Source organism: Centroberyx affinis, unplaced genomic scaffold, assembly GCF_046629955.1.
Source record: "Centroberyx affinis isolate AG114_WGS23_722 - 3 ecotype Tasmania unplaced genomic scaffold, CSIRO-AGI_Caff_v1 ptg005145l_1, whole genome shotgun sequence".
Classification (NCBI taxonomy): domain Eukaryota; kingdom Metazoa; phylum Chordata; class Actinopteri; order Beryciformes; family Berycidae; genus Centroberyx; species Centroberyx affinis.
The window spans coordinates 191332-218759 of NW_027282554.1; the positions used below are offsets into that span (position 1 = coordinate 191332).

Consider the following 27428-nt stretch of genomic DNA (forward strand, 5'->3'; position numbering starts at 1 on the left):
GTAGATTGCCTGGTGACAGACAATGGTGGTTCCTGTCTTCATGATGTGTGTATTGACGCACATAATGCCCTGGCGCAAGGAGTATAAAATCACTGTTCACCTTTGGGGCCGTCTGAACTCCACCTCTTTCTTTCTCTCTGTCCAAGATGAAGGTGATATTGGCCATCTTTCTCACCTGGGTTGTCTTCAGTACAGGTAAAATTTATTTTGTTATGTTAGTGAAGTAGATCTAAGGAAAATATATATGTATGCATATCTTAAGAGTTGTCATGTTAAACCATAAAGAAAATAAGCGCAGATCCTGTACAGGCCCACACCGCATGTGTTCAATTCAGTTAAATGCGTTGCATTGAAGCATTGCTACACAGGTATTAAGTTTAACTTTATTTTCACAATGGGAGGCTCTGTCGTGTTGAGTACAATGCTGCTGGTCTACTGGTCTGGGCATCTCCACATGACAGACATGATGTGATGTGCACATTAGGTGCATTAGAGATCGATTTACATACATTTCTATACATTGGCCAACTTTTTATTGTGTGGCGGTGCATCACACAATAAAAATGAGCCTGTATGGGAAACACTGCATCTGATAGCCGAAGACACCTTCTAGAGGCCATCTCACGAAGCGTTGATGACTGATGGACTGACCGACTGCCTCCCTGCCTGACCTGAATATGATTCAGGCCGTGGGATGACCTTGGCTGCACCGTGGGAATAAAGAAATGACATGTTGTCACACTGTTTACTGCTTCTTCCATGCCTTACCTGCCCACACCAGCCCAAACAGGGCTTGAAAGCTGGCCTTCATCAGGTTGCCATTCTGAGGCAACACTTATTTTAATCTAAAGATGCAAAAAGTACACTTAATTCCTTAATTCGAGAAATCACCTAACTTGCTTTGTCAACTTAAAGGGGCAGTGTGAGTGTTTATATTTGTTGGCTTGCTGGAGTACACTGTATCCTAGTATCTATCACAGCTCTTTTCTCCTCTAAAGCTGAGACGATGCAGTGCTCCGTGTGTGAGGATTTCTCAGACCCAGACTGCACAAATACATCATTAGTGTCATGCCCTTCCTCAGTCCCATTATGTTTCACAGCAACAGTGTCAAGTAAGTCGCCTTTTTAATTCACAACAAATATTTGGCTTGTAGTGCGTGTGCGTTGTGTTCAGTAGTGTCAACATGCTAAGTGAGGTTGAGAATGTTATTCCTGTATAATTTCTTTGCTTGTTGATTTGTTTGTTCACACAACAGCATCATTGAATCTGGGCAATTTCAATGGAGTGAAGAAATCCTGCGTATCCACTGCCTTCTGTGGCAACCTAACATCTGAGAACGTATCCATTAACCTGGGATTCACAGTGCTCCGTGCAGCTGCTCGCTGCTGTAACAGTGACAACTGCAACAACCAAACACTGTCTGGTAGGACATTTCATAAATACTATCATCATTCTGACTGAGCTGTGATTCACTTGACGTGGGTTAGTGGGCGAGGCCTATGGTGTAATAACCATGTAACAGCCAATAAATCAAAGCCCATTCGCATAATCGGTCCCAAACTTCTCAGCCTCATCTGGAATGGCATTTCGAACATGCGTACCGAATTTTGTGCGATTCGACCAAAAGGGGGCGCCGCAAACGCCAAAAATGGGCGTGGCCTAACACTAAAACGGCCGTAACTCCGCACCCGTTTGTTCAATGATCGCGAAACTTGGCAGATATATCAAAGGATATATTTGGACCATGTCCTCGGAACCGCTGACGCTTTTTTCGCGACGTCAGGACCGTTCAGAAAAGGCTTGAACCCCTTTCATGGCCGCTTGCGGCTATATTCTTGTTTTTGGTTTTAGGAGAGACTTGTTCATGAGCACAAAGCCTGACTGAAAGATTTTAATTTAATTCTGTTTTAGAGTGGATTTTTGCTGTAAATGCCTAATTCCTAATAAAAACAAAAGTATATCCCATCACAGAGAAGCATTTTCATTCGAGGAGAAGGGCTTTGTAAACTTAGAAATATAATGGAATACACTAGACTACATAAGACCTGTACTTTGAGTCTCATATCTCTAGAATCTGTACTGAAGGCACTTCAGTATTTGTTTTCCCTCTAGAAAGAGTTTTTTGATGTAAGAAGACTTAAGCTAAACATGGATTTTAAGTTTTATTTTGAAGTTTCAATGTTATTTATTAATTATAAAACTTACAATACATTAGAATACAAGACCTGTATTTCAATTTTACAATAGACAAAAGAAAATTTTGAAAAACTGTTGTTTTTTTTATCTCTAAATCTAATGCTCCTAGAGTCTAGGTGTATATAAAGTACATGTGGATATACATTTATGTCCTAAAAAGAATTTGGGATTGAACAAGCATTGATGAATTAAAAAACTCACATCATCTTATCTCATTATCACTGTCAAAGGTGATTCGATATCATATCATAGAAGGAACTTTGAGTATTTACCTCCACAGTGATAAACTGGTGCTGGAATGCTGTTTTACATGTTGGTTGAAACTCATTTAGATTGATAGACACACACCCACTTACAGACACATACCCACATTTACACGCACACTAAACAAACAGAGTCCCCTACATATACTTTATGCATGTACACAGAGAGCTTTGAGAACTCTTGTGTGGTAAACATTGAATATTTTGTACAACATATGGAGTGGAGTTAGAGTTGGAAGCTAGAATGAGAGGATGATCGTAATGTATCCCTGTGATTTCCTCTTTAGTTGCCAGTGGTCAGCCCAATGGACTACAGTGTGCCTCCTGCAGTGGTGTAGGAGACAGTGTGTGTAGCAGTACTGTCAACTGTGAAGGAGATGAGGATCGATGTTTCAATGGCACCGGTGAGTTCAAAGGTCATGTGCAAGACCACTTCAATGGCACTTTAGGATTCAAGTCATATTTTTTGAGATCAATGTTAGGGAAGGTGCCTGCTTTTTATGTGGAGAGTTTAATTTTATATTACTTAACACTTTTAAAAACAACTATTTGTGATGGACATTGCATTCCATTGCTGTCCATTTTGTTGTTTGTTGGTGTATTTTTCTTATTCCTGTGGCCAAATATAGATGACATGAGGTCACACTGAGATATTTCCAGCACAGCTACAACGGAGTTTAAAAGCAGAAAAACAGCACTTCATCGCAACATAACTCCTAGAATGCACTGAACATCACAGATTGATGATATAAAACAGTGCAAGAGTATCCACGGGTGGATTTTGTCAATTCTTTAAGTCATATTATTATTCTAACATATAGTTGCATGGTGACATGATGCCGCCAACAGCATTCAAGGCTGTTTGTGTTTTTCTCACTGACAGTCACTCTTCAGTCGCCTCTGCCCGTCACCACTCTGACCCGGGGCTGCACCTCTGCTTTCCTGTGTAACTCCTCCACACTGCTGCCCTCGCTCCAGGCCCTGCCCTTGTTCCCCGCTGTCCTGAACACACTGTCACTGGCTGGACTCACCTGTTGCGAGGGAAACCTCTGCAACAGGGATTCACCCACAGCAACCTCCCCCCCATCCACAGCTACCATGCCAACGCCGACAACAACAACCACCCAAACACCGACAACAACAACCACCCAAACACCGACAACAACAACCACCCAAACACCGACGACTGCTAGTGGCGCCTGGCGCATCAGACTGGGGATGTTTCCTCTGCTGCTGAGGCTCATCACCTTCACACTCATTCAGTAGTGGCGGAGGTGTGAGACTATGAGCGTGGGCATGCACACACACAGACACACACAGACACACACACACACACACACACACACACAGACACACACACACCCCTACAGCCTCTCTCTCTCCCTCCCTCTCCCTCAGTCTCTCTCTCTCTCTGCGTTCACTTTAGTTCATTGATCAAAATGCACAAGCCTGATGATAGATAATAATTTGTGATCTCTTTAAGTAGAATTAATAGAGGTTGTTCATCTTTTTTAGTTAAATTCTGCCTTTTGTTTTGTTACTGTGATGTAATTGTCCCAGCAAAACACAGCCTAGCAAAGAGTTGCTTTTAATACACTGTACAGGTCTAGCTTTGCTTTATGTGCCTATCTCTTTTTACACTGATACGATATGTCCTTCCACTATTCAGCATATTGTTTACAGGATAAACGTTCTTTGGTGAATATTTTAGACACATAAATGTTGCATTGAAGCTTTATCTTAAAGTGTAAAATGTTCAGTACACCAATAAATAGAATGCTTTGAAAAACCGTTTGGATTCAAACTCTCATTTGTAAAATTGGATACTCTTTTCCTACTGAAGTTTCTTCACACCGTATAGTGCTACTATGTGTACACCTACAGGATATGAAATGTGTATGAGACAGACCCTTATCAACAAGGTTAATAGTATGATTTGAAGTGCGTGGCCATCCATCACCTGGGGACATCATTCATAAACTCTCAAACTGGTGTCATTGATTCAAAGCCATACTATTTCTGAAGGCTGAAAATGACATGCCCAAAATAAAATGGTTACTGTTCTTGAACCCCTGTGACTACAGGCAAAAGCTTGGTCATTCCTGATAGGTAGGCATTGGGAGTTTCTTCTCCAAGTGTCAGAATTACTCAAACACAGTGGAAATTGAAATTTCATTCTCACCTAAAATATATATATTTTTTTGAGTGTAGTTACCTGTGGCTGTGCTATTTCAGCCTAGAAGCTTCAAAGTAGATGGAAAAACAACAAAAATGAGTATTTGGCAATGTTTTTTATAGGGTAAGATGGGGCAGATTTCCAAATGGCCATTTGGAGACTCCAAATGGACACTTGGTAACCAAATGACATTATGGGTCTTTAGAGGTAAATAAGACTATTTTACTTATTAAAAGTATTTCAACAATACCACACAAATTACTCATAAAAAAATATTTTAGAAATACATTTTTGATCACCTCTTAGTTACCCAAAACCTCTCCAAAAGGCCAATTGGGCTTACCAATATCTAATGTTATCCAAATGATTTTTATGTGACTGAAAAACATACTAAAACAATAGAAGAAAAGAGTCAAACATTTTTTTACTCTTTTTTGACATTTTTTGAAGGGCTGTATCTAGGAAAAAAAAACACAGTATTGAGAGCACACTAGTGCACAAATGAAATGGACTGCTGAACGTATTGCACCAAGCAAAAATATATATATGTAAAAGTAAAAAGCGAGAACATAGTATTTTGCAATAATTGAATAATACTTAAGTTGTAAAATATAATACAAAAGTATTACACCAAGTAAAAATATACAGTATATGTATAAAAGTACAGTGAGAACATATTTTTCACATTCACACATCCAGAACTATTTACATAAAACTATTTACAATTGTTGCACAGCAGTGCTTTGAAGCAAGCAGGGGTCATTGCCTCACAGGTTATTCACAGGTTATTCAGATCATGACAGGCATTGAAGCAATCACGCTTCGGCAAAAGGCATAATGGTGTATCACAGGACACACACTTCAGTGGAGTTTTCTGGTGGCAGTCCTGTCACCTGCAATGTAGACTGGCTTGTGAGCAGCACCAGGAGGAGCAGGAGGAAGTGGCAGAGGGATCTGATCTGATCCGATCTTGGAGAGATAAGAAGAAGATAAGTGTCTCCGGGAATGCTTTCTCGGTAAGATCTTTTTGTGTTTTTAATTCCCTGTGCATGATGTAAGCATTCACTACTGCAATGTGAACAAAGTGGTAGATAAAAGTCCTGTTCTACCAGTTCTTTGTCTTATGGATGACATTGTAGTATCCAATCAGGGCATCTGACAGATCCACTTATTGTAATCCTTCACTGCTGGAACAGGGATATCCGCATGTGACCACTGTCCATCATTTCCCTTCACCTTCCTTTGGACAGTGTTTTTGGGAAGCCAAGCCTGTTTGGTCGGATAGACCCACAAGCCCATATTTTCTTTCGGAGGATGTCCCTAAAAAGTGTGGGGCTTGTGTAGGAGTTGTCCACAAACAGCTTGTAGCCCATGCCCAACAGCTTTTCCTCAAGAAGGACCATGACTGACTCATAGCTAAGACCCTTGCCCTGCTCGGCAGGGGACTTTCCTTCATACATGAAAAAGTTCCACGTGTAACCGCACAGGGAGTCTGCCAGGACAAACAGTTTATATCCCCATTTTGTAGGTTTGTTCTTCATATATTGTTTGAGTCCAATTCTTGCCTTTGACGCAATCATTCTCTCATCTACCAAAATGTTCTGTGACGGCTGAAAATTGCTCACGCAGGCTTCCCTATGCTGTGGTACAGTGGTTTGATTTTGCACAACCAGTGCTGTTCCTCTCTTTTTCTCATCCTCAGCATCCACCTTTGGATCGCTCAGATGGAGAGCAAAGGTGATGGCCAGAAATTTCTGATATTTTGTGCTGATATACAATAGCTTTAAATCTGACCGTTTCATGCCAAAAAATTCCAATGAAGTGTTTCCCCCCAAATTTTAGGGGGATAAAGCCTGTGAAACAGCATTTAGACCATCATGTGCCACTAAAATTCTCCATTGACACACAGACTCCCTTCGTGTCTGACCAAGATCACGCCAGACTGTCTACTTACATCAGATCAGCTGCTCGTTAGCATAAAATCAGTGGTCACAGAAAACAGACTGCTCTTTACAGTGGAGATACTGAGAACCCTAATGTATGAATAATACATCCAATAAAAATAATAACAAAATGGCCATACTTTCAAATGCTATGATTCTTTATTGCTATGGAGATTGTTATTTTAGAGAGAGCGGCCAGCTGGTTTTATCATCTTCCAGATACGACGGAAGAAGGCATGCACTCCCTTCTTCTTCTTCTTCTTGTTTTTGTTTGCATCTGTGGAGAAAAAAGCACTGAGTATTGAGAGATGTTTTTATGCGAGTCTCAAAGAAAATGGAGTTAAAAAAAAGTTCTCCTATTATCAAAATGATCAACAACTCACCCTACCCCCTGCAGCCGCCGCACTGCAAATCTCTAGAGTCTGAAAAGACAAAAGACAGAGTATTTAATTATCACACTTAATTGTAAAACTGATGCTCTAAGTTTAGAGCAGACATATTTGATAGTATAATGAATATAGTGAATTTTAGCAGACGTCAGAAAAAAAAAACAGTTATGGTTTATATGTGACATTTCAATCATAAACTACACATCTTTTTTATCAGGTTTTTTTTTTCCTTACCTCAGAGATGATGGGGGCCATCACACTGCAGTCAATCTCGGAACCCATCATCTATCGGTCTGACGACGATTAGACTCTGGGGGCGATGGCCAATACTTCGGGGTTTCCGGTGTAGCCAGCGGACATCCGGGCCAAGACTTCCTCTTCTGTCCGCCGGTCATTGTTTACAGTCCGATTAGCAACTTGAGACGTGAGAATGGAGTTGGAGTTGAGAGACGACGTCTCATATGCAGATATCTGTTTATAGAGATTAGCCGAAATGTCGTCTGGACCTAAAAAACTTGTGAAACAATCCGGTCGTAGACGTCGTCTCTATATATATCTCTGTATAAGGTATACACCAACCAGACCAGGTCATCTTTAGTCTTCAGCCTAAACTCTAAAGGCGAGGATGAGCTGAGGATCGCTGCCTCAGCTCATAAGAGGCCAAAAAGTCTGAGTTGTAGCTTGCAGTCAGACCTCGCTGAGCCTTAACAGGCATTAATAAAATCTTTAAAAAATTTGATGTCAATGTAGTCTGTTCACATGGCTATACATACAAAAGAGAGAGAGAGAGAGAGAATTGGCAGCCTGGGCGCTCCAGAGTATCAGGACTCAAAGAGCCAAATCAAACGGCATCTCTTTGTATCAGTAAGAGCTGAATTCTATGGGCATCTCTCCTCAGTGATTCATCGACACAGGCATTTTATCTCCCATAGCACTGAACACACTTAAACACAGTTAAACATCTTGAGCTGTAATTTTATTCCTCCTTTATTTAGCCAGGAAGGTCCCATTGAGATATGATATCTCTTCCTCCAGCGAGTCCTGGTCAATATGACGGCAAAAGCTGAAAGTTTCACATAAAACTATGTTCCACATAAACACAAACTACATAAAAACATCACAATAGGCAAAAATCAAGCATGTGATCTACACCATGAAGTCTGATCATATTAAGTTTAATTATTTCTAATGAGTAGAGATGAGACTTTAATCTCAGAACTAAAAATTTTCACGTGGCCCTAATCCTCTTCCTAGCGTTGAATCCAAAAAGTGATTAGAACACTTCCTTTCAACACCAACACAGCAATTGGACCTGCTTACATCCTTCCTAAATGCCACGCTCAGTGCCACCCTTGCCTGAGTCTGTGCCCCACCTTAGCCACCCCAGTCAAAATGGCCTGGACATGCCACTCACTGTTTTATTGATAGACAGCACCTGTGTTTGTTGCATTTTCTATTATTTGGATTAGCTCAAGGAGAAAATGAGCAAAGAAGACCTTTAAAGGGGCAATAAGTATGTTTTTTTTGTTGGCAGGGTTCATCCATACCAACAGAATTGAATTACAGAACAGCTGTATTTCAGCCAACATACACTGGTTTAATAGATCCATTAAAGTCAGTCTGGTTCCTTTGCTTCAATTACCACACTCATCATGCAAGGACAGAGAGGATTACAGCCATCCATGTACCACCCCACCCCTCGACTATTATACATTACATATTATATATGACTGATTTTGTTAATCAATTCATCTGTATATTTGTTTATGTATGTATGTATGTATGTATGTATGTATGTATTTATATAAGCAATTTTCCAAAGCAAAATTGCAATGTGTGTAAAAATATACAGTACATCAAAACATAAATACACATATGCACAAATGACTAAATTTGAATTAATCTAACTGGCTTCTGAATTGGGGCATAATTCGAATTGCATTCTCTGATGTTGGTTGATGAAATACACTCACCGGCCACTTCATTAGGTACACCTTACTACTACTGGGTAGGTATCAACTTTCAGCTCAGTGTCAACCGGCTACCAAAGTGACATCCGCCTCAAGGTTTGACGTGTTGCATTCTGAGATGCTGTTCTGCTCACCACAGTTGTAAAGAGGTTATCTGAGTTACTGAAGCCTTTTTGTCAGCTCCAACCAATCTGGCCATTCTCCTCTGACCTCTGCCATCAACAAGGCGTTTTCGCCCAGAGAACTGCCGCTCACTGGATATTTTCTCTTTTTCGGACCATTCTCTGTAAACCCTAGAGATGGTTGTGCGTGAAAATCCCAGTAGATCAGCAGTTTCTGAAATACTCAAACCAGCCTGTCTGGCACCAACAACCATGCCACGTTCAAAGTCACTTAAATCACCTTTCTTCCCTATTCTGATGCTTGGTTTGAACTTCAGCAGATTGTCTTGACCATGTCTACATGTCTAAATGCATTGAGTTGCTGCCACGTGATTGGCTGATTAGATATTTGTATTAACAAGCAGTTGAACAGGTGTACCTAATGAAGTGGCCGGTGAGCGTAGATCTCTATAGCATAAACCTAAGTTGACTCAAAACTTACCACACCCTGTTTAATGTTTTAACGTTTCTACAGCCACTGCTTGCTGCTCTATCCCAACAACTGAAAAGCACTCCATTCTTGCCAGGGGGTTTGGGTCCCACTCCAAACGCATCAGAAAGACCAACAAATGAAGTCATAGCTGTTTTGAATTATTTCTCTCTGCCATTTTATTTTGGGCTGTATTCTGTCACTTCTGTCTGTTGTCTGCTTCACCAAACATTGTTCAGTGTTTCAGACAATTAAGTCATTTGATCACTTCCACCTTCACTGTGGCACTGCTAGATAAAGAGGGAGAAGGGGAAGTCATATTTATCAAGTCGTGAAATTTTATTATTTTTATTATTATTTTTCTCCGCTAAAAGTATCTGGGGCTCGGAAACCGTAAGATCCACAGTAACCAAACTTGGCAGATACATTTGTATTGTCAGCCACTACAAAATTTACATGAATCGGCCAGCTGGTGGCTCTATGACAAGACACTTGCCCTTTTGACCTACAGTATAACTTCTAAACTGTTTGACTTAGAAAAAAAAAATCTTCTTAGATTCCTTGGGTCAGGCCAAGTCAGGTGCACATAGTGGGGTCAATTTCCGCCATATAGGATTTTCCGCCATTTTGATTTTCATTAAAAAGGGTTTTTTCACTTCCTCTTCTTAAATTTTTGACTTTCTGCCTCCAAAATGTGTACACAGCACTATCATACCGAGATACACAAAGGATCCATTTTTTTCCTGATTGGTTTAACGACATGGCTACAATTAGCCAACAAATTCTTGACCCGGAATGTAGCTAAGTAGAAAAATGGCCTAACTTACTGACTGTGTGTCCAATCTTCACCAAATTTCACACTTATGTTGAATAGAGTTCAGAAACTATGTGTGCAAAACCACTTTAAAATTGTCCATTAGGGGGCGCCAAAATGTTGAAAGATTTATTTCTCACAACTGCATGTACCAAATGTCATGAAATTTGCTACACATACTCAGTGGACAAGTACAAATCATAATCCAAAATTTGGTCCAAATTACTTCCGGTGGGCGCAGCCTATAATATTTTTGCTTATAACTTGGCTTGTGATTGGACGATTGCTACAAATCTTGCTAGGCTCCTTAGTAATCCTATTTGGAACGTTCTTAACAAGTTGCGTCCAAGTCGGTGAGAGTAATGCCAAATGGCAGCGATAATAACCAGGTCTCTCATAGACCTCCACTGTATTTCACTGTATACCTAAGCATTACGTACAGCAGAATCTTCTTTCAACTTTTTAAGTTCCAACTATGAGATAATTGTTTCTTTATTTCTTCAAGAAGTCATCTTCAGTCAAATTGACGTGTTGAGCTTGTAACACTATCATCACTGCTTGCAGTTATATTTAAGATCGAATTTTATTGCATATTCAATATTGAAACATAAAAATAAGATACACTACAGCAACATTAAAAATGAGACCAGAAACAGCAGAAACATCACATTTCAAATAAAACAAATGAAATGGGGACATCATAAAACTCTCCCATCACAAAAACAGATTTAAAATGAGACTTGAACAACCGGGTTTGTGAAAAAAAATAAGTGTGAAACTTCTATTAAGTTAAACACAAACATTTGATAAAATGCTCAAATGGTGTAACTTTTCCTTAAAATTAGTTTTGCTGTCAAGTGCTCCAAAAATTTCCCTCTGATGTTGCTGAAATGTCCAGTGTCACAAAATAACTGAAATAATGTAATTCTTGTGAAACTCTAAAGTAGAAATACATAACAAAAGGAGTCATTTAAGGTTTGAAAACTCAACCGTGTTTCATATACGGTAGATAGATTTTGATGAGAACTTGGATCGGCAGAACTTTTCATAGGTACTACATGAATAAATAACAATTCTTAACCCGATCGTTTCAGTTCATATCACGACCATTTCAGGATAGATCATAATTCAAGTTGAGCTAAGGTGCAGCCTTTGGAACACCCAGCTGTGGGCCCATATACATTAAAATATCTTATAAGCAGAGAATTGATCTGAGACCAGTTTTCCTTATAAGTAGCTGGAGGGTCAAGCTTTTCTAAACATTTCCTTAGCATCTTTGTTGAAGTATTGCAAACACGAGACTCTAAATAAATCCTTTCTCATTGAAACTCATTGAAACATAAGCTGTCAACAGGCATGTTAGGACAGGCGAGGACAATACCAAAGATAACTGGAGAAAACCAGATACGGGAATCTTCAATAGGAGTGAAAGAGAGGAAATTGCCAACTGCAATCCAACCCCAGCCACCGCCCTCAGTCTGCAGTTGTCTAAAAATATTATTTGAAGCCTAGGCTAACAAAAAAAAGAAAGAGGGAAAAAAAAAAGTTTCGGAACCTGTGCTAAAATGTATTACAGTGCCTTCAAAATATCCAGCTATGATCCTCTCGTCTTTTAGAAGGACAGGCATCTCACAGTGACATTTTTACGGAAGGAATCTCTTAGTTTGACCAGGTAATTTGAGCCGACATGGCCATAACATTTCTGCCCCCTTGATGAACTATAGACGGCTGTGGGCCAATCCAGCCCCACCCCCCCTCCATCAGTCCATTACCTTTCTCATGTGGTAAAAGGAAAAGTTTTAAGATAACCCCTGACCCAATGTTAATGCAAAAATGTTCTCGGAGCAGCCAGCCTACTTCAGTCGGCCTTGAGGGCAAAGAGGACGTCGTCCTGGCTGACGTTGAGGCGGACGCGCTGTTGCACTCCCAGGCGGCTGGGCTCCAGCAGAAGCAGACGGCAGGCTCCCAGACGCTGGCACACCGCCAGGCCCTCCGACACGCTGATGGGCTGCAGGCCCTCCACCCGACACAGCGCCTGGTGCTGCACAAACACCTGAGGAAAGAGAGGAGCAGAAAGAAGTATGATGAGAAGATCAAGGTGGCAAGTTCAGAAGAGTTTTCCATTTTAAATGTGTTTTCTCCGCCGGTTTGTACATGCTTTACCTGTTGGAAGGTGGCCTCCTCCAATCCCAGCCGTCGAAACTCGGCAATGACCGCCCTCAGGAAGAGCTGTTCCTGAACCGATGCACACCTCAAAACATACAGCATTAGTCATGATTATCTCATGCCAGTTACAACTGGACACTTTAGCCACATTTCTAAAACATCTCAATGAAGAAAAAAAACAAAAAAAACAAAAAAAAAACACCCAGTTAATCATCGACTGCTAATTGACAGCTAAATGACTCAACGACCATGACAGAATCTCACTTGATGGCAGTGATGTAGGCAGAGGAAAACATCTCGTTAAGCGCCTCCATCACGTGACTCATTCCCACCAATCCTGTGGCGGGACGGCTGGAGGCAGAGTGCTCGCAGATCTCGGTTGCTCGGCGACAGATGTCCAAACAGCGGCGAGCGTCACCCGACAAAGCGGCCACCTGTGAGGGGAGAGGAACACTGAAATCATTCTGAACCCACTGTTAACTCCAAGTGACTGGACTCGACTGGGACTGGACGCTGTGCTTAATAACTAAAATAAGTCAGGTGAGGTGATGGCTGCCGCTCCTCGCTACCTTTCTGGAGACCAACTGAAGAGCATCCTCCTCAAAGGCCTTGACCTTGTTCAGCCTGGACATGATAATCTGCTGCAGCTGCTTAAAGCTGTACGGCTGGAACGACATCCTTGTCAAGCCCTGGACACACACCGACACACACGCGCACACACACACCCCAGACACCAAACAATTAGAATTACATAACATTTTTGTTTCCATCATTAAAGGCCATGTAGAGAGGCATGGTCCCTGATCAGTACACAGTCTCATCAAACCGCTGAAGCAGTGGCAATAATAACACAGTGCTAGATTAATGTAAAATATAAATACACTACCACTCAAAAGTTTGGACACACCACATTTTTCTTTATTTTTGTTATTTTATAATTTTAGAATAATAGTAAAGCATGCACAACTGCAAGCAGTGGTGTGAGAGCAGGAGTGTAAACTGAAATTGCGTTACTACACTGTTTATGAAAACTGCTAATACGACCTTTTACTGACAAAACATCGCAGAGAAAATCCAGCATGTGCCCTGGCACTGTGTCAGGACAGGCTTAGCGCTCTCACCAGTCTGCTAGCCACTCTGTTGATCATGATCCTCTCCGGCAGGTCCATGGTATTGGCGATCGTCAGCACCACCAAGCGGGCGTGGCGCCGTGTCGGCCAGTCAAACAGGTTGTACATCACGTTCTGTTTCTTGGTCCACAACAGGTCCAGCTGCAGTCATTGAAATATGTGAAACATACCACTGCTGTTAAGACGAAAAGACAACTTTGCAACGGCTGAGAAAAAAAATGTTGAAAACTGTTGATTTTCCCCAGTATTTTTCAAATTTATACAGCAAGCCTTGGATGTGCTTCATGGCCTATAAGATCATGAAATTCACTTCAGGAACACATCAAGTTTCAAATCAAATCAATACAATCAGCACATCCATTTTTTATTTACTTTTTTTTTTAGGAGAGGGCAGTTCAGTCACCCAGTATTTTTTTCACATGTAGGGTGTTGTCGGCAAGATTTTCATGAAGCCACTGTTGAACTGCACACGCTTGAACTGACTGTGACGGTAAGCTTTAGGGCCCTCTAGTGCTGTTGAGCCTGGATGTGCAAGCTTTATGTAGAGGCATCAGTTTCATGGTGTGTGAAGATGGTAATGTATAACTCTTTCTCTTGTTTCTATTTTAGACATTTGGAAAGTAGAGAAGGAGAAAGAGTGGGGGAGACGCAGAAAAGAAAGCTCCAGCAGGGACACACATGTAGCTGCAGAGGTGACGAACTTAACCACTCGACTACCTCGGATCAGAGTTACGATGCTCTAACACAGCAGCACTGATATCAATTCTCAAGTGAACCGATTTACCAATAAAGTTGTTGAGAACTCCTCTCTTGCTAATGAGTGAATTGCAATTTCAATTACATTTTGAGCTGAATAAGGTGAAAGCAGATTGAACCCAGTGCTGCAGTATATTCATAGTATTCCCATGATGTCACATGCATTTCCTACCAATATGGTGCTTTACCATATAGACAGCTCATTGGCTGTGGCTGCCATTTGATTACAATCACCTTTTATTTTCCTACCAAGATGGCGGTGGAATGATGTAAGAAAATACTATGAATAGAGCAAAACAAATGTCTAAAAGTAAAACGGCAATAGACAAGAGTGTTCTTTTTTTTGTTCTCATGCGAAGTAAAAGCCCAGTGGATATATCATCATACGCCACAGAAGGCCAAGCAGGTTTTCATTCCAACCAAACGCTTGCAGAGTTCACCGATTAGCACACCTTCCACCAGAGTGAGGGAGCAGCCAGTTCATGAAATCAGCCGCTGTAGTGTTTGGTTGGAAGGAAAGCCTGCAGACTGTCGGCCAAGCCGTGTTCTTACTTCGTCCACCAGCAGCACGGTGGTCTCCTTCCTGGGCGCCGGGTTGCTGAACCTCTTCTCCAGCAGAGCTGCTGCGTGGTCGGCTGTGGCCTTCTGACCGGTCAGTTTCTGCAGAGAGGAGACGAGGTCAGGCATAGAGGTGTCATTCAACAGAGTCAAAATTTACCCACATATTTAATTAAAGAAGCAGTAAGTAAGATTTTGGCTGTCCTATAGCACTTACTTTGAGGCTATACTCACAAAGCCATGCACTCATAGGACTATACTGGATATTAAAAGAAAAAAATACACAATCCTTTCTCTCTTACTGTAACATTTGTTTTTTTATTTTTTATTTTTATTTTGGAGCTATACTGTATCAGTCTAAAGTTTGGACACGTACATTTTTCTTTATTTTTACTATTTTTCACATTTTAGAATAATAGTAAAGACATCAAAACTATGAAATAACACAAATGTAATTATGCAGTGACCAAAAAATCTAAATTATCTTATATTTTAGATTCTTTAAAGTAGCCGCCCTTTGTCTTGATGGAAAGGCAAAGGTTATGGAATGAACTTCATACATAGGCATCAACTTCACTATTTATATTTGTCTCAGAAACAAATTTCAAGCATTTAAGCAGAAGCCTTTAGATCAAAATGGCTTTCAGATAATGAAAAACATAGTACATTCAATCAGGTGTGTCCAAACCTTTGACTGGTAGTGTACGCCTGCAGAACTAGCGCAGTAAACACCTGTGCTGGGGTGTGCGCCTTTACTCTGTCCTCACCTGCAGAATCTGCACGTAGGCCTGGTGAGGGTCTGTCATCTTCATGCCGTTGATCTCAATGAAGTGAAAGGGAGGGATCTCGTCCATGTCCGACGCATGCTGCAGACAGCGCATCACCTCGTGCACCGTAGCCGTCTTGCCTGTGCCCGGGACACCAGAGATGTACATACACCTGAAACAAGTCAGTGAAGCACCGATAAATAAGAGGACAAGCCAATGATGTCAGAAATTCTGAATTCTTTCTCCGGAGCTGCTGCTATTCAATATATCTACTTATCTATCTAAAACTAGACTCTCAAATGTTGGGAAAAGTGCTCAGACAGACTAAATTCTTTAATTCTAAGCCGCCTCAATTCTTATTCCTCTCGAAATCTTAAAACACAGTTGATGTTTTCGACCCAGCGAGTCCTCATGGGATGAAAACGGCCAGATGCTCCTCTTACCCTCCGGTGCCATCCATGATCTTGCTCTCCACAAAGTTGTAGATGTCCTGAAACTCCTGCTCTCGACAGGGCAGAGATTCTGGCACTGAGGACACATGCAACCTTGTGGAAAACACGCACACACACACACACACACACAGAATACATATAACATGTTTCATGGACTCTATATCCAATTATGTTGTTTCTATTCCACCCATAGATTCCACCCCACCTACCAATCCAATAAATGCTGTGTTTAATGACTGGCTGAATAATCGATTGTCATGCTGTTCAAATTGCTATCCGATTATCTTATTTTCATTGCCATATACTGTTGTTGTGCAATCACCACTGAATAAGGACACTAATCTGCAACACGGGCGATATGAATATTGAATACCGAAAATGCAAATAAGTGTTTCTAATAGTGTGTTTTCATGAAAGAGAAAATGATGAGTCATAGCAGTACTTTTTCTTCTGCAATCAGTTCCCAGTTTTAGTCTATAAACTTATACGTACAGCTAAATCAATTTAAGTCGACATTAAGTGAACTGGCCCACATTCATCAAGCCCCTTTAGAGCAGGATCTAGGACTGGTGACCATTCGTTCTGATCCAAATTCTCCGCCTCACCTTGTCCTGGCCTCCTCTAGAACGTTCGCAGGCTGTCTGGCTGGCAGGGACCGGCTGGGGATACTGGGCGTGGCATGACGAGGGGTCCGCGGTGTGCTGGGCACAGCCTGTCAATACAGGCAACAGTCAGACTGGACAAGGTGACAAGAAAATATGGCAGCCTCTTGCTCTGATGTCATTTCATATCTGTTCCCATAAACAAAATGTGTCCACAGATTGACATGGGGTCTTGCCGAAGGTCTCAAAAACACACTTTTAGCGCATAAATGAATGCGAACAAAGCAGATTCTGACAATATATATAAAAGACACTAGTACTGTCACTCATGTGTGGTTAAGTGAATCGCTTTCTTTATGTTATTAAACCTTTCATTTTAAACAAGTGTAACACCGAAATCCGGTTGGAGGAAACGTACGCCAGTGTTACACTTGTTCAAACTGAAAAGTTTAATAACATAAAGAAGCGATTATTATCAGACCATATTGTCAGAATCTGCTTTGTTCGTGTTCGCTTATGTGCTAGAAGTGTGATTTTGAGATGTTTCACATACAATAGCAATGAATGCAGAGAGAAAAAAAACGCAATTCTCCAATTTCCTCTACTGGAGCCCCAGAATAACAGACAATCACCAATTCTGGGGTTATATCATGGCCAGGAAGCTACACAACCAAAAGTACTAGCAAAGTTCAACATCACTTTAAGGTCTCTAATTCAAATTAAGTCTCTGGAATGACAGACAGTCAGACAGCCGTAAAACGTATGTACGACTGACAATACTTAATGCAAGAAGAACCCCAAAACATGTTGCCTCTTTATGAGAAATGAGGAAAGATTCAGAGAGGAATGAAATGACCACTGGAACCTATAAGATTCTTAGAAACAAGCCTTTCAGAACTGGATCCAGGCAGGGATCTGGCATCCACTCTACCTTCTTGCTGGGAGTTTTGCGCGGGGTCCTGGTCGAGGAGCGGCTTTTCTGTGTGGAGCGAGGAGTGCGAGGCGCCGCGGCACCCCGTCTGCTCCTCTTCACAACCACTTCCTCGTCGCTATCCATCTTTTCCTCTTCCTCCTCCTCGTCATCCTCACTGCTACTCTGCAGCTCCTTCTTAGCAGGGATAAAGTCATCCCCATCCTCTCCATCGGAGTCGGAGTCCTGCTGGTTATCCAACAGATTCCTAACACAAAATACAGTGAGACTCAGCGCTATGAAGGAAACTGAATTCTGTTTACGTTCCCATTTTCACCATTTGGGATGTGTATTGTTGGTGCCTAGTCTAAAAGCTGGATACATTATTCCCTTTTTTAAGCCTAAAATTAAACTGTAAGACAGAAGCAGCGGTCAGAGGTTTTCTGACCCCTGCAGAATTTACAGTCAGTGAGTTATGAATCCCTGACAGCACTTACAGCTGCTTCCTGATGCGTGACGCCACCAGTTGGGCAGACTTCCTCTTGGAGCTCCTTGGTGTCATGGCGGCTGGCAGCATGGGAGAGTTCTCATTGTCCACCTCTGGCCTGTAAACACCAGACAGAAACAGTGTGGGCCGGGAAGTGCATCCGCTGAACCGAGTCATGGTGCAGATAGAAAAATATTTTATCATAATCAATGGAGTAGTCAAAGTATTAAAAAATAAAAATAAAATAGTATTTATAAAAAGGAAATAATCAACTTCCAACCTAATGTGGCTTTGAACTGAATGGTCTTAAGATTTCTTGCCAGTGAAAACTACCAGTGAATTACTGAGGTGCTTGGAGCACTCCAAGTTCAAGTGTCAGGTGTTCTTGCTCATCAGAGTTTAAATACAGTATAAGAATAACCTCATCAGTGCATTACACAGGTACTTACAGCACTGCCAGGGCAGGTTCCCTGATGGCTTTCAACGAGTCTGTCCTTCGGGAAGGAGTGGTTGCTCTATTTGAAGGCAGACATGATGAGACATATTTGATAGGGATTAGAAATAAGGAAAAAAATATCAGGTAAAGGTGCAGTAACACATGTAGTCAGCATTTTATATTTTATTTTTCTAAAAAAAAAAAAAAAAAAAAAAAAATCTGCCCTATTTAAAGTGCCATCAATAATGCCCAACTGTATGTGCAGTTAACTTACAGTTTTGTGACACCAGCTACCACAACATGCTCTAACATTCACACTGCTGCGACTTTCTCAGACCAACTCCTCCAAAAAAACAGAAAGACAGGATTTGGACTGACTCATCACCACAAAAAAAACCACACTGGTGTGAATTGTGCGGAAGATCTTTTTTCCCCGTTTTTGCATCACACCCCACCACATGTCCCAATACCGTCAAACCAGTGGCAGCCTAGGAGGAAAATACAGGAGTGGACATTGTCACGGGACATCACAGGAGCCAAGAAGTTAGGAGGGCATGACATGGCCCGATCATTCAAATCTCACTGCTCCTGTGTTGCCTCCCACTGAAAGTGTTGTCCACTCCTTGATTTGTATGTAAAGTTCCAGCCACCGGGCCTTGAGTGGCCCACTCACTTCTGCCCTCTGGTGGCAGACTCTCTTCGAGGGGTGGCTTTTCTTCTCCTCGGGGTCTTAGCCGAACCGATTGGCAACTCTGCCTCCAGTACCTCATCCTCCAGAGGACTCATATCCAGCAGCTCCCTAGAAGAGCAGCCAATGTGTCCAACTTTACACCAGAAGGACGACACAGTGTAGCCAGTGTAGCTACAGATAGTCAGAATGCATATTGCAAGGAATCACACTACGCATGAGTCCTGCCCTTAATTTGGTTGATGACAATATTCTTTGTAACAGCATAAGTAGTACTAGTAAAATTAATCAATCATGGAAAAATAATAATAATGCAATGCTCTAAATCAGCCTTTCGCCGCCAATGAGGTGGGTCTGAATGTTATGTTGAAATTGTCATGTTTATGTATTGCTATATAATTGTGCATGTAGTACAGCTGCATCCGGCCCAGGACCTTTGGCACATGTCACCCCCCCTCTCTCCCAGGCTTTCCTGTCTCTCTCCACTTTCAACTATCCTAACTTCAACTAAGTCAAAAATTTAAAACAAATTTATCCTGCACATTGTCAGCCCACAATTAGACCCCCACCAGTTTGCCTACAGAGCCAAGCAAGTGGCAATTAAGTATCTATCTAGTACTCATTGTTAAGCACAATTTACTTAGCACTATTTGGACACTGTGTGTGCATGTGTATGTGTCCACCTTTACCTGGTGGAGTCATGTTTGGTGGGGGACAGTCTGTTCAAGCTGACGCTAGAGGGTTTCAGCAGGAACGCATCTTGAGCAGCGGCAGTCCTGTGGGCCATCTTCATGGGGGCCAGGCTGCGGGACAGGGGCAGGGCCTGAGGAGGGGAGGACGACAGTCTCTGGGCCAGTATCACCTCAGACTCCACCTCTTCATCCAGCAGCTGGCTGAGAATATCCTCCCGGGTCATCGTCTTCTTCCCTGGACCTGACAGGAGGAGGAGAATAACATGCAATGTAAAATTTTGATAAAAAGTGCTAAATATAACAAAATTATATTTACGCTTGCTTGAGGTGGAAAGTTCTTTGTCAGTAAAGACATTATGCAGTAAACAGAACACATTTGTCAAATCAATCATGACTCGTGGATGTGTTTTCTGACACAGCGATATTCTACTTTCAGGAAATTCTCTTCAACCCAGCTGATGGAAATGCACCTAACTTACGTTTTATTTTGTGCAAAATTTCAAACATTTGCTTACAATTAACCCAACAGCTGGATAAAAACATAGTCGGGGCTTGTATTTGCGCATGGCAATTACTTCTTAAATATTTACCTGTGTCATTATTAACACGCAAACAACCGACACTGAAAAAAATAAACGTTCTGAACGGCATCCTGTTTTTGAGACACTCACTGCTGAGTTCCAGCTTCTTGCGTACGCCCGGTGTCCTGGTGATGCCGGCCCTCCGCTTGGCGCTCAGGCATTTGGAGGCGGACAGCTTGGAGGCCGAGTGTATGGACTCTGCCTCGGAGGTGCCCATCTTGCCCGCGCTCACGGTGGCCCTGCTGTGGGCCGCAGTAGAGGCTCTGCGCATGACTGAGGGATCTGGGGTGGGCAGAGCACGTCGAGAGGGGCCTCGGGACGCCGGAGCCGCCGCGGGGGGGGAGCAGGGGGGCGAGGGAGGGAGGGACGGTTTGGGACGAGGAGGAGGAGGAGGGGAAGCGGGTTGAGCGGCGCCCTCTATCACGGCCGGGTCTACAACCTTGAAGGCCTTGGTGTCCCAGGACACCTTCACGTACAGAGTGTCCTTGCTGTCAGACTCGGGGAAGGGAGCCGGTCCCGGGACATACTTGACCTTTGGGCAAAAGGAGATGCACTTAGAATGGAGTGATCAAGAATAAGAAGAAACCCAATACACTTCTGCCTCCAAAAGAAATAGAGGGTTGAAAGAAAGATAACTGGAGTCTATGTCAAAATAACTGAGTTGAATGTAAAAAAACAAACAAAAAAAAACTGAAAAATTCAGCCAAACTTCATTTATAGTCTATTCAAGTCTTATTCCAAGTGACCATCCCTCCCTCCTTTACCTGCACAGTGCTGATGATGGACACGGCATCCACCTCGTCGTCACAGGCACGGCCCTGATAGTAGAAGACTTCCTGTGGGTGTGGCTCCCTGCCCAGCAATGCGATCTTGTTCGGTGGCACTTCTGACACACGCACAAACCACTGAACCAGAGCCTTCTTCTGCCCCCCGCTTTCTGAAACACAGTCCGAGACAAGGGATGAGTGGAAGGGGATCCCATCCACCTTGTTAGCATAAATTATGGCATGCATTACTCTAATTAATTATATATTTTAGAGAAACATTAGGGAAATGACAATTAACCTGCTCACACAGTTTGTGATGAGTGGAATTGGGTTGTTTCATTTTACCCTAGGGATGCCATTTTTTCAGAAATTCATGCTTTTTAGAGGTCACAAAACATCTATTGATTTATAACATGCATTCCTTCCCACTGTCTGTGACTCACCATCACCGAAGAGCTTGATGACCTTCGCCACATAGGGGTTGTCTTCATCCTCTCCCTCTATGAGAATGTGTTGGCCTTTGGATATCTCAGTGGTCCTTGGGAGACCCTCTACACTGATTCTCAAGGAGCTAGCACATGATAAAAAAGAGAATGAAAAGCCACGTTGAAATCAATCAGTCAAGTCTAATTTTGATATACTGTACATGAAAAGCAGGGATTTCTCAAGGAAACTGAAATAATCAAGGCACAGGAATAGCTTTCAGAAAAATGCACTCGTAGAAAATGAACTTAGAAGTCGGTACTCACCCATATTCATAGGTCTTCAATTTCCTATCGATACTTATTGGTTTGCCAACCCACTTGTAGACTCGTCGCACTCTCAGTCTTGTAAAGTATCTTACCATAATTGACTACCTGCTACGCTAGCTGAGATAAAACGGTGATAAATGCAGAGGTAAAAGACAGATTGTGTCCTAGAGATAATAGTGTAGCTTAATCACTTGCCTGCTTTCTTTCACAAGCTGGATTTAAGACGACGATTTGCAGCAAAAAGTCTTGAAACAACACACACCAGCTACAGTTCGCGCGAAAATTTCGTCATTTCCGTTTTCCAAAGCTATCGACCAATCACCTCGACAGACGTTGACCCCGGACATGAATGCTGTTTTGAAGGAAGGTCAAGAAGCCGATACCGCTAGTGTTGTTTCGCTAAAGAAACACATTTCCCCATCCCGATGGCGAATAGAACAGTTAAAGATGCCAACAGTATACACGGGACAAATCCACAATATCTGGTGGAGAAAATCATCAGGACTCGAATCTATGAGTCTAAATATTGGAAAGAAGAGTGTTTTGGACTTACGGGTAAGAAACTTGTTAGCGAGCAAGCTAATTTCGGCTATCGTAAGCTAACCATCCAGCCCGAAAACCGAATGCACACGTTATTTCTTAATCTTAAATAAAGTCCGTTCATTTGAATTTGTGAAATCCATTTGTCCCAACATGTAGAGGACCAAATAACGGCTTTACTGTGATTTAAAAAGAGAGTCTGCTCCATTCACAGCAAATGGGACTGGCTGTGGATTCATAGTTTTTGTGTTGTTTGCTACACCCAAGTGCGATTTACTGTGTTTTCTGCTGGACCATAAAATATACGAAAATATATGTAAATACCCCTGTAAAACCTGGAGTTTTAGGAGAAACTTAACATGAGTGAGTCAATGCATGTGAGAAATGAGAGCTGTAAAGGCAATGTACTGTTTGTTTTATCCACAGCCGAGCTAGTTGTTGACAAAGCCATGGAGCTGAAGTTTGTTGGTGGAGTTTATGGTGGAAACATCAAGCCCACTCCCTTCCTCTGCCTCACGCTGAAGATGCTGCAGATTCAGCCCGAGAAAGATATCATCGTGGAGTTCATTAAAAATGAAGATTTCAAGTAAGTTCTGATGGATCCAGGGAGTAAAACGAAGAGGAGCGGTATCCATTTTGTCAACAACACAAATTCATAAATTCATCCATATCCTTGGTTAATAAAGGATATAAAAGAACATGTAAACATTGACAACCATAATAAATGTAACTCCCACTGCCTCCTGATGTTTTAGGTCAGAACAATGTGGAGATATTATTAGACAGGTGTCTTTTTTCATATGACACTCTGATGGTTCTTTAGCCTGTGAGTTACTCTGCAATTGCAAATGCACATCAGCAAAATTGAGCCACCACTGAAGCTAAATGAATGAGAGTCATAGGGGCAAGCACATCATGTTTGGTAAGTCTAATAATCAGCAGTAGTTATATGCTAAATAGGCTGAATTTTGATTATTTAGCATGAGAAGTGACTAGACTGTAACGTTTGTTTGCCTATTAGAACCAAACCATCTATTTCAGATTCCTTTGGTTCTTGGACTACCTTCGGGTCAATGAACCATTGGAATAGCTTATAAAAACCAGCAATTATGCTGTAATGTGAATCTGGTGCTGTGATAGTCATCTCATCGAGTTATATGTACATATCAGCTTCTGGCAACCTGTTCTCTCTCTTTATTAGATACGTTCGCTTACTCGGAGCAATGTACATGAGGTTAACGGGCACCTCGGTGGATTGTTACAAGTACCTGGAGCCTCTATACAATGACTACAGAAAAATCAAGAGTCAGAACCGAAACGGAGGTGAGTCTTTTTTCAAAGTGGGTCCATCACTCAGCAAGCTAATTGTTCCTGCCAGCCTGCTTCTAGCAAGAACAAATGTTGCCATTTGGATGCTTTGTATTGTGGATGTAAGATGATGTCATGCCAGGGTGCCGCCATCTTTCTGTAATGGTTTATTGTTTCTGCTACTTTCCTCCTCTCTGCTCCAGAGTTTGAGCTGATGCATGTGGATGAGTTCATAGACGAGCTTCTTCATGCTGAGAGAATGTGCGACATCATTCTACCTAGGCTTCAGGTGAGTTGGCATCATGTCTATACACGCATACCTTTGATTCACACGTCTAGGCCACTGAAGTGTGTGTATGTGTGTGTGTGTCACAGAAAAGACAGGTCCTTGAGGAGGCTGAGCTGTTAGACACACGCATCAGTGCTCTGGAGGAAGACCTGGATGAGGTGGAAAGCAGCGAAGAGGAGGATGAAGAGGAAGAGAAGGTAACATAACACTGAAAGCCTAACTAGCTATATTTTTCCCCCGACTGAAAATTGGTTTGCACTGAAGTGAATAATAACTATTACCAACGCTTTTTAGGTGCTCAGGGATATGTAATAGGGCAACAGTAAATCTACACATACTGGCACATCTAATATCACCGCCATCTAGCTTGTCAGTGGGCCTGATCCTGTGCGTACATCCTCACAGACGCTCCCGCAGACTCCGCCAGCACTGACGAACACACAGAGCCCAGCTCTTATTGAGATGCTCTGTCCAGCACCTAATAAGCACCTAATAACTTCATGGGTAGAGCACACTGTTAGTTAGCAGTTTGATTTCCACTGAATAGATTCCTGCTTTATTGGACCGTTCTAGCTCCTTGAAGGCATACGTACTTATCCACATTTCAGTGGCAACACTGAGCCAACGCAGTTTTTTTTTTTTTTACAATCAGAAGCACAGGGGCTCCACTGTCAAATGAACAAAAAGGTAATTTGACAGTTGCAGCAACTCTGTTGCATCATGATACAGAAACAATCATAACACATTTCATTTCTAGAGACTTGAATAATGAGGGATTCTGTGTTGGCTCTAGCTGGCCGTGTACTGGAAAGAAGATCACGGAAACCCAAGTGTTATCTTGCAAAGTCTTTAATGGTCCCTGTAATGTTGTCTGTCTATTTCACTGCCTGCAGCCAGAGAGACTCCAGACCCCCGAGCCCCACAGACGCAGTTACCGTGACAACGACAGACCCCGCCGCTCCCCCTCTCCACGTTACAGACGCAGCCGCTCACCCAGACGGTCCGTCAATAATATATTTATCCTTTATTTTAACATACATTTAGCTGTGTATATCTGTACTCTCAATGATGATGAATGCTAAATTACAATGTTAAATCCCATGTGGTTTATTTCCTTCCAGGAGGAGCAGATCACCAAAGAGGCGAAGGTACGTGTGCTTTTTAAAAAAATCCTAAATCCAATTGGCTTAACAGATACTTGCAGCATAATCTGATTATTCCACAGATGTGATTTTATAGATTCTTTACTTCCAGGATTTCAGGCTTTTTTCACACAACTCCCATTCTATTCTGTTGGAGATTACCATTTTCTAATGGAAATTTCTGTTTTCCTTTTCCCCACATTATTTCCAGTAGTCCTGATCACACGCTGTTTCCAAAAACTTCACTTAGAGTGGGGGCCACTGTCTGACATAATTTTTTCCTTATTCGTCTTGTCCGCATTCAGCCCGTCCCCCCGGAGAGACCGCCACCGCAGCAAGAGCCCCCGCCGGCACCGCAGCAGGTCCCGAGACAGACGCCACCGCTCCAAGTCCCCAGGTAGCACTCGCATCAGTGGATGACTTGAGAGCGGATGAAGGGGGACAGCCTCCATTTGTAAACCATGAAGCAGTTACAAACAGACCGCCACCCCACAGTTGGATCTTCACCAATCACACACTGATCACTGTTAAATGTCTCAGTATAAAAGTTTTTATGAGAGGAATTTAATTCTTTCATTCTAATTTATCCAACCAGAATGGGATTTTTGAAAATTTTATAATTTAGGCTTCATGATCACGACACAACAACCAAACGTTTTTTTTCTGTTTTCCATTCACTAGCTTTTTTGCTCATATGAAGTTGTATGTATGTATTGCTGCTACTGTTTTTTTTGCTTGCTATTGGAAAACACATTTAACTGCACTTTAGTGTTTCTTTTTTTTTTTTTTTTTTTAAATACATGGATGTCGGTGAGAAAATAAGTATCCAGCATTTAGTCATTCTGGGGAAACCCTTTTTGCAGATATGTGGATTTTACCTGGCAGCAGCAATATATAAGCTTGATTTGATGATGCTAGTTAGGCACCTATTCTGAAATCCAGCTCATTGTTTTCCACCAGGTCATCACAGAAGCCACAGGCATCGCAGCCACTCGAAGTCCCCAGAGAGGTGAGTGCTAAAATTGAAGGCAAGAAGGTCTAATGAAATGTAAAGCTTCAAAATTAGAAACTGGTGCTGTATCTCATAATACTTTTTAAGTCCACTCAAGTAATTCTAATTTCTTAAATACTTCGTGGTATTTATCTGAATGTGTTTGCACAATAAAAAATCTTTGATAAAGACAAAGTGAACAGGGAATCTGTCCAAATATCATCAATCTAATTCATAATTTGTGATGGACATATACCATTCATTGAAATGCCTCTGTGTATATACCTAGATCATGACAGCAATTCTATTCATCTGTTGCCTGTTTGTGTTGACCAACACCAAATATTTTTATTTTATTCTGTTATATTACAGGAGTTCAAAAAAGAGTCACAAGAAGAGTCGAAGAGGAAACGAGTGATCATTTATTTTTGTTTCTTTTTTTACCTGCAAGCTGTCAAAGGTATTACCTCTAAATCTTGTATGAAGTTTTTTGAATTTTTTAAATTCCATTTTGTGAAATGGATATTGGACCAGCCTAAAACATGTTTAACTTTACTGCAATGCACATGGACTGAGCATGGACACAGTCTGTATATCTTCACTCCGAGAGATGTACAAGTAAATCCAGTGTTGTGTTTCCATCCTTCAGAATAATTGCGACCCACATTAACAGGTTTTGGATATTTGTCAATGTAGCAAATGGTTCCTGTAAACATTGTTTCAGTGTCTCTATATCAAATATGAGTTAGCACTGTTTTTTGACATTCATTAGGCTATAGAAATAAAGAACCTTCCCCTACTACATGAGTCATGTGTTTATGGGATGTTTTATTGATTCAACCACAATAAAGACAAGTCACTGTACGGAAATCAAGGTTCACATTTGTGTTTCTGTTACTTTAAGATTACTTTGCTATATTTGAGGTATAAAGGTACAGATACAGATAGGTACAGAAGAAGTGAAAAATAACAAAGTTTAGGAAATTTATTGAGAATACATAATGCCGTTACAGGTATTCTGTTAATACCCAGCCCTGTGAATACAGCTACAGTAAATGCAAATTATTCATT

General features: G+C 41.7%; 3 protein-coding genes across 4 annotated transcripts; 2 read left to right on the forward strand and 1 right to left on the reverse strand.

Annotated features, from left to right (window-relative positions):
• The first annotated feature begins 50 nt into the window (after window positions 1-50).
• On the forward strand, window positions 51-4251 carry LOC139666824 (ly6/PLAUR domain-containing protein 3-like). Its single transcript, XM_071546156.1, has 5 exons — window positions 51-195; window positions 999-1112; window positions 1257-1424; window positions 2748-2864; window positions 3344-4251. Exons 1-5 carry the CDS (start codon window positions 147-149, stop codon window positions 3724-3726), a joined length of 831 nt encoding a protein of 276 aa, XP_071402257.1. The 5' UTR covers window positions 51-146; the 3' UTR covers window positions 3727-4251.
• Window positions 4252-10976: 6725 nt separating this feature from the next.
• orc1 (origin recognition complex, subunit 1) lies at window positions 10977-22194 on the reverse strand. The gene is made up of 18 exons (XM_071546159.1): window positions 22085-22194; window positions 21779-21906; window positions 21333-21505; window positions 20653-21100; window positions 19985-20228; window positions 19281-19406; window positions 18621-18686; window positions 18182-18289; window positions 17706-17952; window positions 16778-16884; window positions 16164-16265; window positions 15721-15892; window positions 14948-15055; window positions 13631-13780; window positions 13079-13198; window positions 12774-12943; window positions 12507-12594; window positions 10977-12396 (listed from the first exon to the last, which is right to left on the reverse strand). The coding sequence occupies exons 1-18, from the start codon at window positions 22180-22182 to the stop codon at window positions 12202-12204; spliced, it is 2850 nt and encodes a 949-aa protein (XP_071402260.1). The 5' UTR covers window positions 22183-22194; the 3' UTR covers window positions 10977-12201.
• A 266-nt stretch (window positions 22195-22460) lies between these two features.
• prpf38a (pre-mRNA processing factor 38A) lies at window positions 22461-27213 on the forward strand. 2 transcript variants are annotated; one of them, XM_071546160.1, is made up of 10 exons: window positions 22461-22642; window positions 23054-23213; window positions 23829-23950; window positions 24139-24224; window positions 24311-24421; window positions 25118-25224; window positions 25346-25372; window positions 25672-25763; window positions 26327-26375; window positions 26730-27213. In XM_071546160.1, the coding sequence occupies exons 1-10, from the start codon at window positions 22513-22515 to the stop codon at window positions 26773-26775; spliced, it is 930 nt and encodes a 309-aa protein (XP_071402261.1). In that variant the 5' UTR covers window positions 22461-22512; the 3' UTR covers window positions 26776-27213. The 2 variants fall into 2 exon arrangements, with proteins under 2 accessions (XP_071402261.1, XP_071402262.1); XM_071546161.1 differs by having other exon boundaries at window positions 26733-27213.
• Window positions 27214-27428: the final 215 nt, after the last annotated feature.

Coding starts and splice junctions, on each gene's coding strand:
- prpf38a (XM_071546160.1), top strand. CDS start 22,513: ATGGCGAATAGAACAGTTAAAGATGCCAACAGTATACACGGGACAAAT. Junction 23,951..24,138: donor GAGTCAGAACCGAAACGGAG/GTGAGTCTTTTT, acceptor TCTCTGCTCCAG/AGTTTGAGCTGATGCATGTG. Junction 25,764..26,326: donor CCACCGCTCCAAGTCCCCAG/GTAGCACTCGCA, acceptor GTTTTCCACCAG/GTCATCACAGAAGCCACAGG.
- orc1 (XM_071546159.1), bottom strand. CDS start 22,182: ATGGTAAGATACTTTACAAGACTGAGAGTGCGACGAGTCTACAAGTGG. Junction 16,885..17,705: donor GCAAAACTCCCAGCAAGAAG/GTAGAGTGGATG, acceptor CTGTATTGACAG/GCTGTGCCCAGCACACCGCG. Junction 12,595..12,773: donor GCCTACATCACTGCCATCAA/GTGAGATTCTGT, acceptor GTATGTTTTGAG/GTGTGCATCGGTTCAGGAAC.
- LOC139666824 (XM_071546156.1), top strand. CDS start 147: ATGAAGGTGATATTGGCCATCTTTCTCACCTGGGTTGTCTTCAGTACA. Junction 196..998: donor CTGGGTTGTCTTCAGTACAG/GTAAAATTTATT, acceptor TCTCCTCTAAAG/CTGAGACGATGCAGTGCTCC. Junction 1,425..2,747: donor CAACAACCAAACACTGTCTG/GTAGGACATTTC, acceptor TTTCCTCTTTAG/TTGCCAGTGGTCAGCCCAAT.